The sequence below is a fragment of the Erigeron canadensis genome, chromosome 1 (assembly GCF_010389155.1).
Source record: "Erigeron canadensis isolate Cc75 chromosome 1, C_canadensis_v1, whole genome shotgun sequence".
Lineage (NCBI taxonomy): Eukaryota > Viridiplantae > Streptophyta > Magnoliopsida > Asterales > Asteraceae > Erigeron > Erigeron canadensis.
Window position 1 is genome coordinate 4127458 of NC_057761.1, and position 16082 is coordinate 4143539.

Consider the following 16082-nt stretch of genomic DNA (forward strand, 5'->3'; position numbering starts at 1 on the left):
TACCAAATTCTTATTAGAATGCATTCACTTTTTAAAATGAAATTATCTTTTCAATAATCTTTTTATCAAACGTACAAAATATGACTTGAGTTATCATTTAAAATAGGGAGACAACGGTTTTCTCATAAATTTTCTCTGGATAAAAGTTGGGTATACGAAGAGGCATACCGCTGAGCCCAAATTTTCCGTTAAAAAGATTATATATATATGTGTGTGTGTGTGTGTGTGAAGAAAAAAATCAAACAAAACATATGGAAAACCAAAACAAAACTTCGATTCTCTGTTAAAGAAACCGTCGAACTCAAATATCAAAGAAAAAAAGATTTACTTTCTTTCTTTAAAGTCATTTGAAGTCGCGGAACAAGAGATGAAAGTAAAAGTGGGCTATTTTTTAAAAAACTCTTGATATATTGAAATACTAACATTTGATTGACGTTGGTTGAAGTGTAATGTGGACTCTCATTAGAGATATCCAAACCTTTAAAAACGTTATCACGTCAATCTATTTACTATTTGTGTTAATTAATTGTATGTTATACATGATCTAAATTTCCGTTGTGTTTACTCATGATAATTACATATTTATTTAATATGTTTATAATCATTTATTGTTGTTTGTGTTAATTAATTGTGTATTTCTACCATTGTGTTTCTCGTGATTATTAAATTTATCCGTATTCTTGAATATGCTCTTATAATAATCAACAACAAGTAAAGGTGATGAAAGTTATTATCTATTATTTATGTTAATTAATTTTATGTTACTAGCATCGTACTCAATACAGCAGTGGTCGTGGTGATGACGATATTGTGGTGGAAGCAATTGTTGGTAATAAAGACAACGTCGAGTGGTGTTGATACAAATTGAAAGAATTTATATGTGAGTTAACATGGTATTATTATGAAATGGCCGATCTTGAATTCTATAAGTAGTTTTTAAGACCTTTTTAGTTATATGAATTGAAAGAGTTTATACGTGAGTTAACATGCCTTCTCTAAGACTCTAAAATCAATAAACATATGGTAGACTAACATAGTATGCTTCTATAATTTCTTCATGTTACTAATTAATTATCTTTTAGAATCATTTATATACTTTAATGTTTATGGCCAAATAACTAACTTAATATCTCACCGGGTTGACACTGTAATAAAAAACCTCGATCAATACGGACACGCTCAGAATGAGCTTAACCATGTTTTTGCAATTGAATCTATATCAATTTGTTTTTTATAATATATAATTTATGTGGAATCAATAATATACAAACGTACAACTTACGGGTCTAAACTAGTTATATTATATTATACCTACGGAGTTTGCTAATCATAGGCTCATAGCCTTTAGAGTTATCGCTTGAAAACTATATTTATAGAATGATTATTTTTGGTAGAACATTTTAATTAATACATATTAATTCATAGTCATAGCTCATATCTATAACTCTTATAGAAAAGTAGTTAACCAAGTTTTTTAAAGCCCTCTTGCAATCTAAAACTATATTGAAAAAATGTCACATAGGATTTTATCTTATGTGTCAACTCTATATTTTTTTCAAAAATAAACTATATATTTAGAAAAAAAATCAACATATATATATATATATATATATTAATTAATAAATAAATAAATATATTGTAGAAATCTAAGATCTTCTCATTAGATAAAATGATATCTTCTCTTTAACTAAAAAATCACGTCTATACCTAATGATATTTCATTATCTTTTTTATTCAACATTACATAAATTTCTTTTCCTTTTTTTCTTATGATGATTATATGGAAGTTTTCAAAACTATATGAATATACAAAAATAAAACAAATAAATAAAACAAATTAAGTGTAAAAAATAGATTTAATTAGTTAAAAAATAACATCGAAACTCATAAATATTAACATTACATTAACTACACCTTGAATATATGTTCCAAATTTAAACTTTTTGTTTTAATAAACAATATCCTCTTTTAAGTATAAAAACAACCTTGGTGTATACCTTCTTCTTTGCCAATAGCCGGTAAGTACAAATAAGATGGGTTTTATGGTAAACATACAACTAATTAATACACTTTAACAAAAACCCTTAGGGTTTCGTTTAGCGAAACCCAAAAAAAAATTGAGTCATATAAATTCAAGTAATTGTAAATCACCCGGAGTCCGAAACCTACCCCACCCTTAAACCAAATTCTACATCCTAATTTTCTTTTTCTTTCTCATTTGGAACGGCACATTCTACCTCTTCTGGATTAGTCAATTAGATTAAACAAAAATTAAAACCACCATGGTGTTGATAATCCATTTCTAATAATCGCAGCAACACCTTCAAATGTATATAACTGTTTTACTTTTTGGATGTTAAGAAGAACATTCAACACATAAGGCATAGTAAAATTATCCTCTTTGAATTATATATCCAGCCAATTGTAATTTTTCATGTGATTTTTAACTTTTTTGGAGAGAAATGTAGTGGAATTGTCACTCTACATTAAGGATCAAATTGTATGTTTTTGAGTTCTGTTATAACAAGACGACTACATGATACATGTTCTAGATGTAGATCATTTAGTGGCAACAAAAGGCAAATTACTAAAATTACTAGAAGAAAAACATATTACTAAATTCTTAATGATAATTTAAAGTATACCTTAATAACTTAAGTCCTTCTATCTCTTTAAATTCATATTTTGTCAAGCTTTTGGTTGAATCTATTTCTGTTCAACAATATGTTTATTTGTTACTAAACTATTTATATAGTTCACATCACGTAATTTTAATGAAATATGTTCGCTGTCGTTTCTTCATATATAAAGTGTATTATATAGTTTTTTATACAACTCGCGCATCGCGCGGGTCAAAAACCTAATATGACTATATATATATATTTAATCTTATATCTATTTTTTACTACTAAGACTAATCAAATCAAATATGTATTAATAAGAGTAGTAATCTTAATATACTAGATTATTTTCTCGCATAATACGCGAGATAAATATATTAAGTATTCATAGTAATAACATATTAATAGTTATTATAAAAACATCAAAATACGATAACATTGTTATTTAAAAAATGTTATGCGGAAGGTGATTAAATAATAAGATTTGTATCTTTATATAACTTATTATTATTATTATTATTATTATTATTATTATTATTATTATTATTATTATTATTATTATTATTATGTAAATTAATTAAAAATAGTTCTTGCTAAAAAATGATAGTTATTTATTTATATAAAATCAATATCAAACTGATAACTTTAATATATTTATTAATTTAATAAACATTACATTATAATGACCAAGGTCATTAAATATTACTCATAATAAATTTAATAAGTATTAATTTTTCTATACATGTTAGTTAAATGACAATTTTACCATTAGTTTTTGCATCGATTTTTAACATGTACTTACGTAGTTACGTGAAAAAAATATTAAAGGTATTATAGTTAAAAAATAATACATTATTATGACATGTTATTTTGTAAAGTGAGTATTATTTATAACAAACTAAAATAAAAATGTAATACTTATATACTTATAGTCAGTGAGTGTATTGTATTTTTTTTTTCAATCGTTTTTTTTATAAATATATTCATTTGAGTCATATTCTAGATTTCTAAAGCCCATAATATTTTTGCATAACTTATGTTAATTTCAATACATATTTTTTATTTTTAAAAGCGACATTTATCTACTTTTATTCCTAAGTTACACGTAATCTCGGGATGAACCCATATTAATCTACACTCCCAAATATGAGAAGTGAAATTCAAAATCCGAATGGATCTTCTCAAGATCAAAAATTGTACCGATAGACCAACAACCCTATTTAAGAGTATTTGAACCAATCTCTAACATCTTCGAACCTCATTTTACCTCTGATATCACCACATTTAATTAAATTTTTGTTAAATAAGAAATCTTAAATATATTAACTTTGACATATACGTGTCATCATTTATTTCGATTATTTTAAGTATTTTTTTTTATAAATTGTATAAGTTTTATCAAGATATTCTTCAGATGCATTTATTATAAATATTAGATACGTTTTTATTAAATTTGAAGAATTTAATTTAATAAAATCAATAAAACAAAGAAGAAAACTACAAGTCTTAATCAAAACAAAATATATTAATCAAATATATTATTATTTATCATAAAAAATCAAATGGCTACAATCACAATCAAAGTTTCTATATAATTATTATGATAGGTTGGACGAGATATGACACATTCTAATGTTGTATATGCCTTATGTTCTTTTTTACTCAATACTTTTATTATTTACATCTTCGGACGCTGAATCAAATTTCATATTTATTTTTTAACTTAATAAACAAAAATTATCATCAATTACATTGGGTCACTTAATGCAAGTAATACTTAATGATTAAAAACATAAGCATGCCCTAAAACTCAAATACAAAGAATATGGCTTTTCGCTTGATATAAAGAAAATATCATATGTTATTTTCCAATTAATAACTAAAATAAATATCAATTACTTATATTTAACTTAAAACATATCGGCATTATCTATACATTCTTCGTATAGCATTCAATGACTAAAAATACCAAAAATACAACAGGCCCTCAAACTCAAATAGAAGAAAATATGGCTTTCCTATCTGGAGAGGAAAAATAATTGAAACCCATTTTAGGTTGAAGTTGAATATTAATTGTCAGTTTCAAATCAAAAAGTTTCGGATTAGATAAATGATGTCATACATCAATAAAAAACTGTCAAAATTCACATCTATATATAACTTAAGGTTTTGCTAAATATAACCCTAGTTAAAATGCATTAAATTGTAATACATTTAACATGTAAAATTTATATTTTTATTTTACATGTTTTTGTATAATTTAATTGCATATAATATATGATAGAATATATGAATATGGTTGAACTATCCCATAATTCTTAAACACCAACTTAATTTCATATTACAAAATTTTTATTAATAAGCTTAAATTGAACCCGAATTAATTAATTAATTGATAAAAAAACAAAAACTCAAACATCCACCTTTATCCTTATCATTAATAAAACACATATACTGCTAAATTATGACCATATATCGCTTCTTGCATAGATATATTTAAAATGGATAAATTCATTATACTAATCCTTAGGTACATACTTTGTTAAATTGTGCATCTTCAAGTTTAAAGGATACACTTTGGGGTTTTATAAGTACTCGATGTTGTATCTTGTTATTTTAATTCTTTATTATTAATTATTTTATATTAATATTATTATTATTATTAATATTATTATTAATTTATAAGTACTTGGTTAAAGTTTTATCCCGTTTTCCTGTATATGTCCACAAAAATGAAATATTAAAACCCATAATACTAATAATAGCAATACATTAACAAGAATAAAATATGCAAAAAGATATATTAACAAAGCAAAAAATATGGTGGATGAAATCACGAGATACGCATTACTAAGTCAAATTTAAAATGTGAACCATGCTACGTACCTTTGCAAGTTAAAATGCTTCAGAAAGTATACGAAGACTACCGTTAGCAACAATTCAAGTTTCCGACTTTTCAAATTTGAAATTTCTAAATTTTGCCAATGGCTTAATTAGTATCCTAATGACATCTTGATACTGAGATAAAACCTAAATACTACAAGGTCATAGGTTCGGATCTCACATAAAGACTTTTCTCATAACGGGTAATTAGTCGCATTAATATTGCATAATGGAGATATAATTAATTGAGTGCAGTGGTGCCCTGATGTGATATGATGATATTCTAGTGGTCCGTCGATATATTTGAGTGGTGCCCTGGTGACACAATAATATTTCAGTGGTCCGCTAATAATCCAAATTTGCCGTTTTGAATATATATATATATATATTGAATATTTTGAGTTTTAAATAAAATGTTAACAACTACTACAGAATTCAAATGTGTGTAACTGTATTTTGACTGAATCTATATTTATGAGTTAATGATTAACAGACTTACCCGTACGTCCTAACTCCTAGATATATGGATGTGACTGATTACTATGATTAGTCATCATCAACTCCACATAGCATGACACATGTCAAATGGCAATTAGGCTAAAATATATTCCACCAATTAACTAATGACAACTAAGCATAAAGTTATCCTCTATAAACAGTATAGTAATAGTAATGTCCAATCTCAAGAACATTATAAATATAGCCAATTAGTAGAAGCAGTACGTACCTCACTCACGCAATGGACAAGTTGTATGAGAAACTGCCTTCAAACGATGATGAGCAATTTTGTCGTGCCATGCAAATGGTTACTATCTCATCATTACCCATGGTTTTGCTTACTGCAATCAAGCTCAAAGTCTTGGAAGTTATAGCTGAGGCCGGACCGGATGCCCAACTCTCGGCTAATGAGATAGCATCCTCTTTGTCAATCACCAATCCAGATGCCTCGGTTATGCTAGACCGAATGCTACGTTTGCTTGCCAGTCATTCAGTTGTTACTTGCACTAAAAGAGATCACCTTGGAGAGAAGCCGGTTAGAGCTTATGGGCTTACTCCTGTTGCCAAATATTTTGTACCAAACGAAGATGGTGTGTCGTTAGGTCCGATGATGGAGTTAGTACAAGGAGAAGTTTTCATCCAAAGTTGGTAAGCATGCACTAGTTCCTTTCATAGTGTAAATAAAAAATAAAAAATAATTTTCTACCATTATCTTCATCGTTCTTTTCTAATGTGATTGGTTTTGTTACAAACAAAGGTATAAGCTTAAAGATTGTGTGATTGAAGGGGGTATTCCATTCAACAAGGTTCATGGAAAACATCTATTTGAATTCTCATCACTCAATGGGAGCTTCAATCAAGTTTTTAACAAGGCCATGATGCACACTTCTTTTTTTGTGATCAAGGGAATTCTCAAATGCTATCATGGTTTCGATAACCTCAAACGTTTGGTTGACGTCGGAGGTGGTTTAGGAGTCACGATTAACATGATCGTATCCAAATACCCTTCTATTAAAGGAATTAATTATGATTTGCCACACGTGATTCAACATGCACCTGTTTATCCTGGTATGTTCGTTGTAACTAGCTTTTCTCCTAATTAAGTATGAAAAAAAAATCTTACTATGCAACTTCATCATAATATTGTACTACAGGTATAGAGCATGTTGGAGGTGATATGTTTAAAGATGTCCCACAAGGGGATGCTATTCTTCTGAAGGTATCTATTTCAACTTATAAACGGTGATGATCTGTACACCACCTGTTTTTGACCGTACACCACCAAATTAATGTGTTTTAGAGTGTTGTATAGTATTGTACGGTCAAAATCAGGTGGTGTACAGACCACTTCCCTATAAATGTATGTATGCTTTCAACTTATAAATATATGCAAAGTAATGTGAAATAATGATATATGTAGTGGATACTACACGACTGGACTGATGATCATTGCTTGAAGTTGCTAAAGAACTGTTATAAAGCATTGCCAGAAGATGGAATGGTTATCGTAGTGGATGCGGTTCTTAATTTTGTACCAGATTCAAGTGTTTCGACTAAACTGGACATGAATGCAGATGCAATCATGATGACACAAGATCCTGGAGGAAAAGAGCGCACCGAGGATGAGTTTTTGTCATTGGCGAAAGCGGCTGGATTTAGTGGGATCAGAAAGAAATGCTTGGTTTGCAGTTACGGGGTTATGGAATTCTATAAGTAACTAATTAAGATTATGTCTATTTATTTGTATGCACGACATTATTGTTCTTCAAAGTCAACATATATCCTGTGATTATATATGATCAATCACTTAATAAGTTGAAATAATAATGTTATGTTTTGGGACCCCGGCGGGTATTCATGTAACACACTCCCTAGTCCCTATATTTCAGTTCTGTATGTGATATGTATTTTTCGCTAAAGACTTGTTGTTTAAACTCGGTTAGATTCCGTTTCAATTCACTAGTTTAATTCTGGTTAAATTACTTGGATGATTAAGTGTCTTAAAAAATGCACGTAAAAAATCATTGAAAGATATAAATGCTTGTCAAAATTTGAAATTTCTAAATTAAACAACAAATTGTACGTTTAAAAAACATGATTCTTTTTGGGGTTCCAATTGGATCATGATGGTCCACGAATGCACAACTTATGTTATATTTAAATTAGACAAGAAAGTAAATAAGAAGATAAATAACAAGAATAACAACAAGTTTAATTATAATAAATCAAAGCAAGTATAATCATATGTATTATTAAATGCTGAATACATGGTCGATCTTATACACTTGACTTACAAGAATACAAAAGAACAAAGGTAATTGCTAAGTCTAAACACACTAAAAACTTGAACAATTACAAGTGACACACACTTTCAAGGTGACTAACACACTTGATACAATGCGGCTGTGTTGTTTTATATAGAGGAAGAATTAGGGCAACACAGCCTTCCATTGATGGTGATAGACAGTGGTTGTCGACGTTTCATTGGCTCCTTGTACTTCCAAGCAAGAGCCTTTGTCTTCTTTACCAAAATGGGTATGAGAGAGAAGACCCAAGTTTTTGGTCCCAACATGTACCTTTTCCAAGTAAGGTATGTTACAGTTGGAAGAACCACCATGTGACTCTTGTCTTCATATGGTTTGAATACTTTCCGCCATGTCAAACATTTGGTCAGCATACATCCCGCTGAAGAGAGTCACTGGACTCGCTAAAGACTTGCTGATTATACATATCAACGAGTAAGTCTAATCAGCGAATCCAAAACTCAGCAGATATTTTTGAATACCCGGGTATTCTTAAAGGCGCACCATTTTACAATGTATCTTGATGTATTTTAACATAACAGACCCACAAAACATCATCAAACAAAAAGTTATATATGTTAGGTTTTATCATTTTAGGTCTTTAGTGACCTAAAAGATATAAAGATTGAAAATGGAATTGAAGTATTGTCCATTTATTTGTGATAACCGACAAATTTGACTGTAGAGTCAATAATGTACTAAGGTTTTGTTTACATTAGGGCAATATTGTCCATTTCTTAAAATTTCTGTGAATGAAGTAGAAACTTAAGTGTAAAAATCAGCCTCTATATCAATACCATTTGTAATTTCTTTAAAAAAATTCAATGATATAAAATTTGGTTTTGTAAACTTTTAATTAATGATGCAATAACTTGAGGAAAGGGATATTAGTATTTCAGACATCCCACATCTCGCATCTCCAACATAACAATTCCAAACCTAAAGGATGCCGCCATAAGAAACTTTTTGAGCCACCGGTTGACCTAATAAAAAATTAACCTGTGAGCTGTCCATATAAAATCATTTTACAAAATATTTTTTTATCTTGTCTATTGATTGTTAAACTTATATAACTCCAAAATGTTAAATAGTACAAAATAAATTTTCATTTAAGCAAAATATTGGAAAGAATATCAATTTTTGGTAAATAAGTATAGTGTTCTCACGTTGCAGTGGCTAAAAGGTGAGAACGATATAAAAGGAAGACGGTGGAGAAGGAGGCGGTAGCGAAATGTGATAGAAGGTTGATGAAAGTGTGTTATGATTAGAGAGAATGAGAAAAATGTTGGTATACAAAAGTTTTATATTTAGAGGTATTTTGGAAAAAAAAAATATGCTTAGTCTTTTAATCGCTTGAAACAAAATTTATTGCAAAAGGATTCTCATTTTACACCAAATTTGATGCACATGCACCAATTTGTATATACATTAGAAAAATGCCAAAAGTAAGCCGTCCTTGCAAACTATATGTAAAGGTGACCCAATTTTACATAAAACTCTTGGTTTGATATATTCCACGTGTTAGTTCAATAAAGGTTTCTTCTTTGCATAAAATTCTTAGACCCCCATAGGATGATCCTACCCAAACTCTTCTTTAGACAGGTTCAACAACGACTGGAACGAATGATGATCTAAATAAGATAACGGAACTATGAATCTCTTTTTTTCACTTACACCTATATACATGGACCGATGGACGGCTCCAGCTTGGAGGCAGCGGGGTCAGTTGCCCCCTTTCCAATTTTAGTACAATATAATTTTTTAAAATTTAAATGGTATATTTATAATTTCCTTATAAAGGTAAGAAAAAAATAAGTAGGAAATAAATATAAATGTTACCTTCATGGTCAACTTGTCATAAACTTATTATTTGTATGTCATTGGTCATCAAATATTAATTTTAAGATAGATTTTTTCATTAAGAGATTAAAAAATCCCGAGTTGTTTTGATTTTTAATATAAAGAATGAAGTATAGTTTAGAGAAAAAACTTTCGTTGTTTGGGTATGTAAATGTGTCGTATATTATAGTGGAATTGTTTATAGAAAATGTATTTTCTTTTAATTTATTATATATATTTATCACAAACAATTAATTATAATTATCATAATGTAGAGAATATATATATATATATATAAGCTAATTTCAATATATCTAAAGAAGTATATTTTTTGGGTTTCTTGTATTATATGATTGAATACGTTTTCATTGAGTAAGATCTTGTTTGATACGTGTGGTCATTATTTATTAAGAAAAACTAGTATTTTTAAATATGAGTATTAGACCTGGTGTAAATAACAAATTATTTTGCCCCCTCGCAAAAAATGATAAATATATATAAACTAGTATTTTCATTTTCGGATACGACTGTTATAAATATGATAAATAACTTTTAATTTTGCCCCCTCACAAAAAATTTCCTGGCTCCGTCCCTGCCTATATACACAGTGAAATAACCTTTTGGTATATCCATAACAGTTGAGGATGAATGATATCTCATCACTTTGAGCATACCATGCCTAATTCCCGATAATCTATATAAGCCCATATGATAATCGTAAAAAGTTTAATTAGTTTCAAAATGAAACAATGCTAGGCCAGAGATGATTAGTGTCGAGTATTCAATACGCAAGGTGAAATTTTCAAGGAAACAAAGATACCCAAGGTTTTATAGATTCCGAATACTCGAGGTATACAAAGATTTGCGAACTCTTGGAGGAAATATCTTATACATATATATAGATCCCTCCAAGAATAAGTACTCCATGGTATCACAGTTATGATTGTAAACAAGAAAAACATACATATGAATATATGAATTCTTAAATGTTTTGCATAGATGCTATCTGAGATTAATTTTAGTGACCTTGTATTAGTATAAAATAGTACGTACGATAGTATACCACATCGATAATTCTAACATTGAGTCAAATAGAAATTTTGAGCAAGTTTTTGACTAGCTTTATTATTACTTTTATTATTGCAAGTACAAAATATTTGTTGGATAATTCAATAAACACTACAAACAATATTCTATTTGTAAGTGTAAACAAATTAAAAAATTTATCACGTTTTTTTGTATATAAAAATATATAAAAATAGAAGTGTGTATAAATTTATCTACACTAAAAAGTATATAAAACTATAAATCACATTTATTAGTGTGAATTTTTATAATTATTTTGTAACACCTCATTTGTCCACTAAAAAGTTAACGTGGACAAATGAGGTGTTACAAAATAATTATAAAAGTCCACACTAAAAAGTGTTAACTTTTAGTTCTACACAATTTTTAGTGTGGAATAATTTTTACACACTTTTACTTTTATTTATTTTTACACACAAAAAAGCGTTACAAAATTTTAATTTGTTCACACTTATTAAAAGTGTGAACAAATGCAATATTATTTGTAGTGAAATAACAACCAAAATCTGGATATATACAATGAAATCTCTTAACAGATATAATCGATATCAACTTGAATCAATTTGACGGTTCACCAAAACTATTCTATCGGATACAATCTTAAAGATTGAGAATTTTTTGTGTGTTTTGTGTTTGAGAGAAAACAGAACCCGGAGAAAGGAAGATTTCGACCAGAATGTGAAATTGGGAGCGAAAATCTATTTTTAAGGCCCAGCCAATTCTACAGTTAATATACAAGGTTTTAAAATTGCCAAAAACAACCCTTAAGTTCCGAGAATTTATTTCTAAAATATTTTTTATACAACAATTTAATACAGTTCAACCTCATTTGCCACAGGCTCTGTTACTTGAACACTACCAGGGCTGCTGCCCCTTAGGCCCCGCGTAGGGGCGTTGTCCCGTACCCCATACCTTAGGGGCATAATAAATTTAGATAGGCGTGTACTCCGAACTTCCAAACCTAAATGATATCTTATTATGACAATAATGGTTAAACAAATTAATCCACTTACACTGAAATATCCAACAATATTTTCTTTAAATTATGCTGAAAAAATATTATCGTATCCCAATATTTTTCTCGATCAAGTACTATATAAAAGAAGTTATGAGGTTCAAATCAATGCTAAAAACTTTGTTTCCAGTTCCAGTTACAAAGCCTTCCACCAATGCACCTAACATGGGAAACGTCTTATTTATTGATGCCACTAGCGACTAAGCTACATGACCAATGGCGGGAACTAACTTTTATACCAGGACGGTCAAAAATAACTTTGGAAGGACTGCAAATATTAAAAGAAAAAATCCTTTTAAAAATTAGAAACATGATACTATGGAGTTTTTCCTAAACTAGTATAATAGAAAACTTATTTACCAAATTATTATACTTTTAAAAATATTTATCATTTAGTTGAAACCTATAATTAAACAGTACATCTATTAAATATGAACAATAAAAAGGATTTTTTGTCTTCTACTCACACCCATTTTTTTCAATTCATAACAAATGGGTATAATTACAATACAAATAACCAATTTACCAAAAAAAAACACTGGAAAAAATAAATTTAATACTATATATCAAAGGCAACCATAATACGAGTTTGTAGAATAGTTACCATACTTCCCCTCATGTACTTGTACGTATTTGAGTTGTAAGTTATAACCATCATTACCAAAATTTTCTTAGCCATATACAAATAGTATGACAAGTGATTTGACGAGCTACACAAATGACCATAGCATTGATCTTGCAACAACATCATAGCATATGTTGACCATGAGCCAATAGACGCAGTACTAACTATCAAAAGACAAATAAACATCATTTAAAGTGTGAAAACATCTAAAACCCATTAAGGCATTAAACATTCGTTTTTTTAGGCTTAGAATTACATGTTGCTCGATTGTAACCGTTTTCTTTATGAATACCACAATGGGTAGACTTTTTTCTTCATTTTGAGTGATGTGAAAGATTGCATTCAATTGATTCATAATGCCAACCGTAGATGAAAACAAAAATTTACAGTAAAAAGGGGAAACAAAAAATGGCAAACACAAGTTTAATATATATTTTGTTATGAATGTGTTGTGTACGTACATGAATGAAACGTAAAGAATTGAAAGTCACTATCATAATTAGTTTTCATATGTTGTAAGTAATAAAAAAGCAAGATAAATTTACAAATTGCCATGTGCATTACGAGTAATTATAGGTAGATTATATTAGTTTTTGTCATCACAAGCAAAGAAAATTGCCAAGACAAAGATGAATATGACCAAGGTGTTTTTTTAAAGCTGTGAACATGTAATTAGGATTTTATTGTATGAAAATTCAAATCTAATAAATAATTAGATGTTTAATTAAGTTAGATCTTAACTAAAATGGTAAATATTTTTAAAAGTATACTGATTTAGTAAATAAATTTTTTAATTATACTAGTTTGGAAAATAACTCTGATACTATAAACTCCAAATCTTGAGAGGGTTACAACCTTCCATAGTCTCTTAAATGTTTCGTCCATGTACACAGGGCGACTTAAAAACCGCGTTTGTTAGTGGTGTAATCGCACAAGTAGTTCTTTATTTTCTTTGAGTCCATTGTGATACAAATACCCCACTAGTTGATTAGATTTACGGCAGGGCTTATACAGGTAGGGCCTCAACGTCCATAGGGAATTTTTCTCATGGTTGCAACTCGAGATTCCCTTCATACGAGACATCCTTCAATGAAGCGAGCGACTTACTATTAGTCCTATTTTCTTGAGAATTTTTTTCCTATGTTTTATGAGTCTCATTTATATAGTTGTATAGGACATCCCAAAACTCGATCAGGCCTTACTAAGCTATTCACAATTAATTGTACGTTATTAATACGAGAAATAGTGTCCTCGCGTTGCGGCAGTGAGATGGTGGGGGTGATAGGTCAAGTTATAAAGTATGATAGTTAAATGCCTTAGCCGTACGGGCTCCGCTCTCGGATTTAAAAATTCGTCGAAAGTATATCGAAAGACATCTCTAATGAAAGAGCATTAAATTTTATAAACACTCATACGATTCTTATAATTTATCGACATACGGTTTTTAAAATAAAATATTTTAAATAAATTAGAAGAATAAAATGATTTATAGACGAGAGAGAAAAAAATGAGTGGTTGAGATTTGAGAAGAGAAAAAAAAAATCAATGGTTGAGATTTAAGGTTATTATAGGTATATTAGTTAGGTGGAGATGTTTAAATTAGTGAATAAAGAATAAGGGTATTTTGGATAGTTCAAATCATCTTTTATTAAAAAAAAAAAAAAAGACAAAATGCTTTATAAGATATTATTTGATATTTGATATTAGATATTAGATGATGCTGCGGTTCAATATATATAAGTCGATCGGTTCCTAATAATTTTATGTACTATATGAATTTACTTTCATCAAGGTTAGAATTTCGTGGGTCGCAATATAGATTGCCAATGTATGTTCGCCCACTTCCACAATTAACTATCAATCTATCAAGCGTAATATATTTTATCTAGGACCCTGATTATGACTTGATGGAATTTCCATGTATCCCATTTGATAAACATATTTCATTAAGTTCATTTCTTAACTATTTGTCATGTCTTTATACATGTATGGACTACTATTGATTTTCCATAGAGTTGATACATGCATGTGCGTAATATGTATGCATTAGATATGTATAATAGCTTTATAGGTGTGGTATACATGAATTAAAATTCTCATAAGATCATACTCGCTACTCACCATGAAAAATCATTTAACTATATCATCTCATGTACCTATACACTCAATAACATTGTTGGAATAAATATGATTTGATTCGAATGATAAAACACTTCGGATTATTCTGTGGAACCTGTAAGAGCATTAAAGCATAATTATTATTGATTTCGGCTTCCCATAACAAGATAATTGAGTAATAATTGGATGAGTAATTCGGCTGTAACTTGATGCACGAGTTTGAGAGGAATACACACACGATAATTAGGGTTTAATATGAGTTAGGATTAATTTTAACTTAGGGTTAATGGCTCTCTATTTATAAAGAGAGTATTTACACATTCAACCCCTATGGTGTTTAATGTGTGCACCATTAGTCCTCTTAGTTTACAATCATCTAATGGGAAACCCTGTACTACTACTCTAAGAGTAAATAAGTCCATTATTTACTAGACATACGGATTTTAGTTATCGTCAATTATCATATCAGGAATGATACATGATCAGTGACGGTTACACTAACGTGGTTCCAACAGTTATTACTAACAACAAAAGAGATATTTCCTAGCTATTTATCTACGATGACAATACAATGAAAATCATCTCCTATTAACATTTGATGATGATGTTATATATATTTCACGAGTCACTTCGATAAAGGTTTCTTCTTTGCACGGGAAAGTTAAACCTCCCGTAGGATGAGCATAGCCAAACTCCTCTTCTGAAAGATGCAGCAAACGCTGAAACGAAGGGTGTTTTAGATAAGTCAATGGAACTACAAATCTCTTCTTTCTACTTTCACCAACATACACAGAAAAATATCCTTTTGGTATATCCATAAGTGTTGAGGATGAATCATATATCGGCATCCATTGCTTCTGCGACTTAATTCTCGAAAACTTGTGTAAGCCCATCATCATAGAGAATAGGTAATCTTAAAATTGGAACTATATGTAGTAAGGAACGATGAGTTTCTTTAGATTCGTTGGAAAAAGGCACAAGAAGTTGAGAGATCGTCTAAAAGTGATGGTATAAATAGGTTTTTAACCCACCACAAATCCCATGAACCAAAAAGTAGAAAGGAATCAAAATACGTCAAGAACTAAATATTCTTT

At 29.2% G+C, this 16082-nt stretch overlaps 2 protein-coding genes across 2 annotated transcripts; one reads left to right on the forward strand and one right to left on the reverse strand.

Annotated features, from left to right (window-relative positions):
- The first annotated feature begins 6241 nt into the window (after positions 1-6241).
- LOC122584671 (caffeic acid 3-O-methyltransferase-like) lies at positions 6242-7844 on the forward strand. Its single transcript, XM_043756715.1, has 4 exons — positions 6242-6650; positions 6760-7070; positions 7157-7221; positions 7423-7844. Exons 1-4 carry the CDS (start codon positions 6244-6246, stop codon positions 7717-7719), a joined length of 1080 nt encoding a protein of 359 aa, XP_043612650.1. The 5' UTR covers positions 6242-6243; the 3' UTR covers positions 7720-7844.
- Positions 7845-15566: 7722 nt separating this feature from the next.
- On the reverse strand, positions 15567-15881 carry LOC122593257 (auxin-responsive protein SAUR21-like). The gene has a single exon (XM_043765678.1). It carries the CDS (start codon positions 15879-15881, stop codon positions 15567-15569), a length of 315 nt encoding a protein of 104 aa, XP_043621613.1.
- Between the last annotated feature and the right edge of the window lie 201 nt (positions 15882-16082).

Bases quoted from the DNA above. Each gene is read 5' to 3' on its own strand.
- LOC122584671 (XM_043756715.1), top strand. From the start codon at position 6,244: ATGGACAAGTTGTATGAGAAACTGCCTTCAAACGATGATGAGCAATTT. The intron at 7,071-7,156 runs GTATGTTCGTTG...ATTGTACTACAG, and splicing joins ACATGCACCTGTTTATCCTG to GTATAGAGCATGTTGGAGGT. The intron at 7,222-7,422 runs GTATCTATTTCA...TGATATATGTAG, and splicing joins GGGATGCTATTCTTCTGAAG to TGGATACTACACGACTGGAC.
- LOC122593257 (XM_043765678.1), bottom strand. From the start codon at position 15,881: ATGGGCTTACACAAGTTTTCGAGAATTAAGTCGCAGAAGCAATGGATG.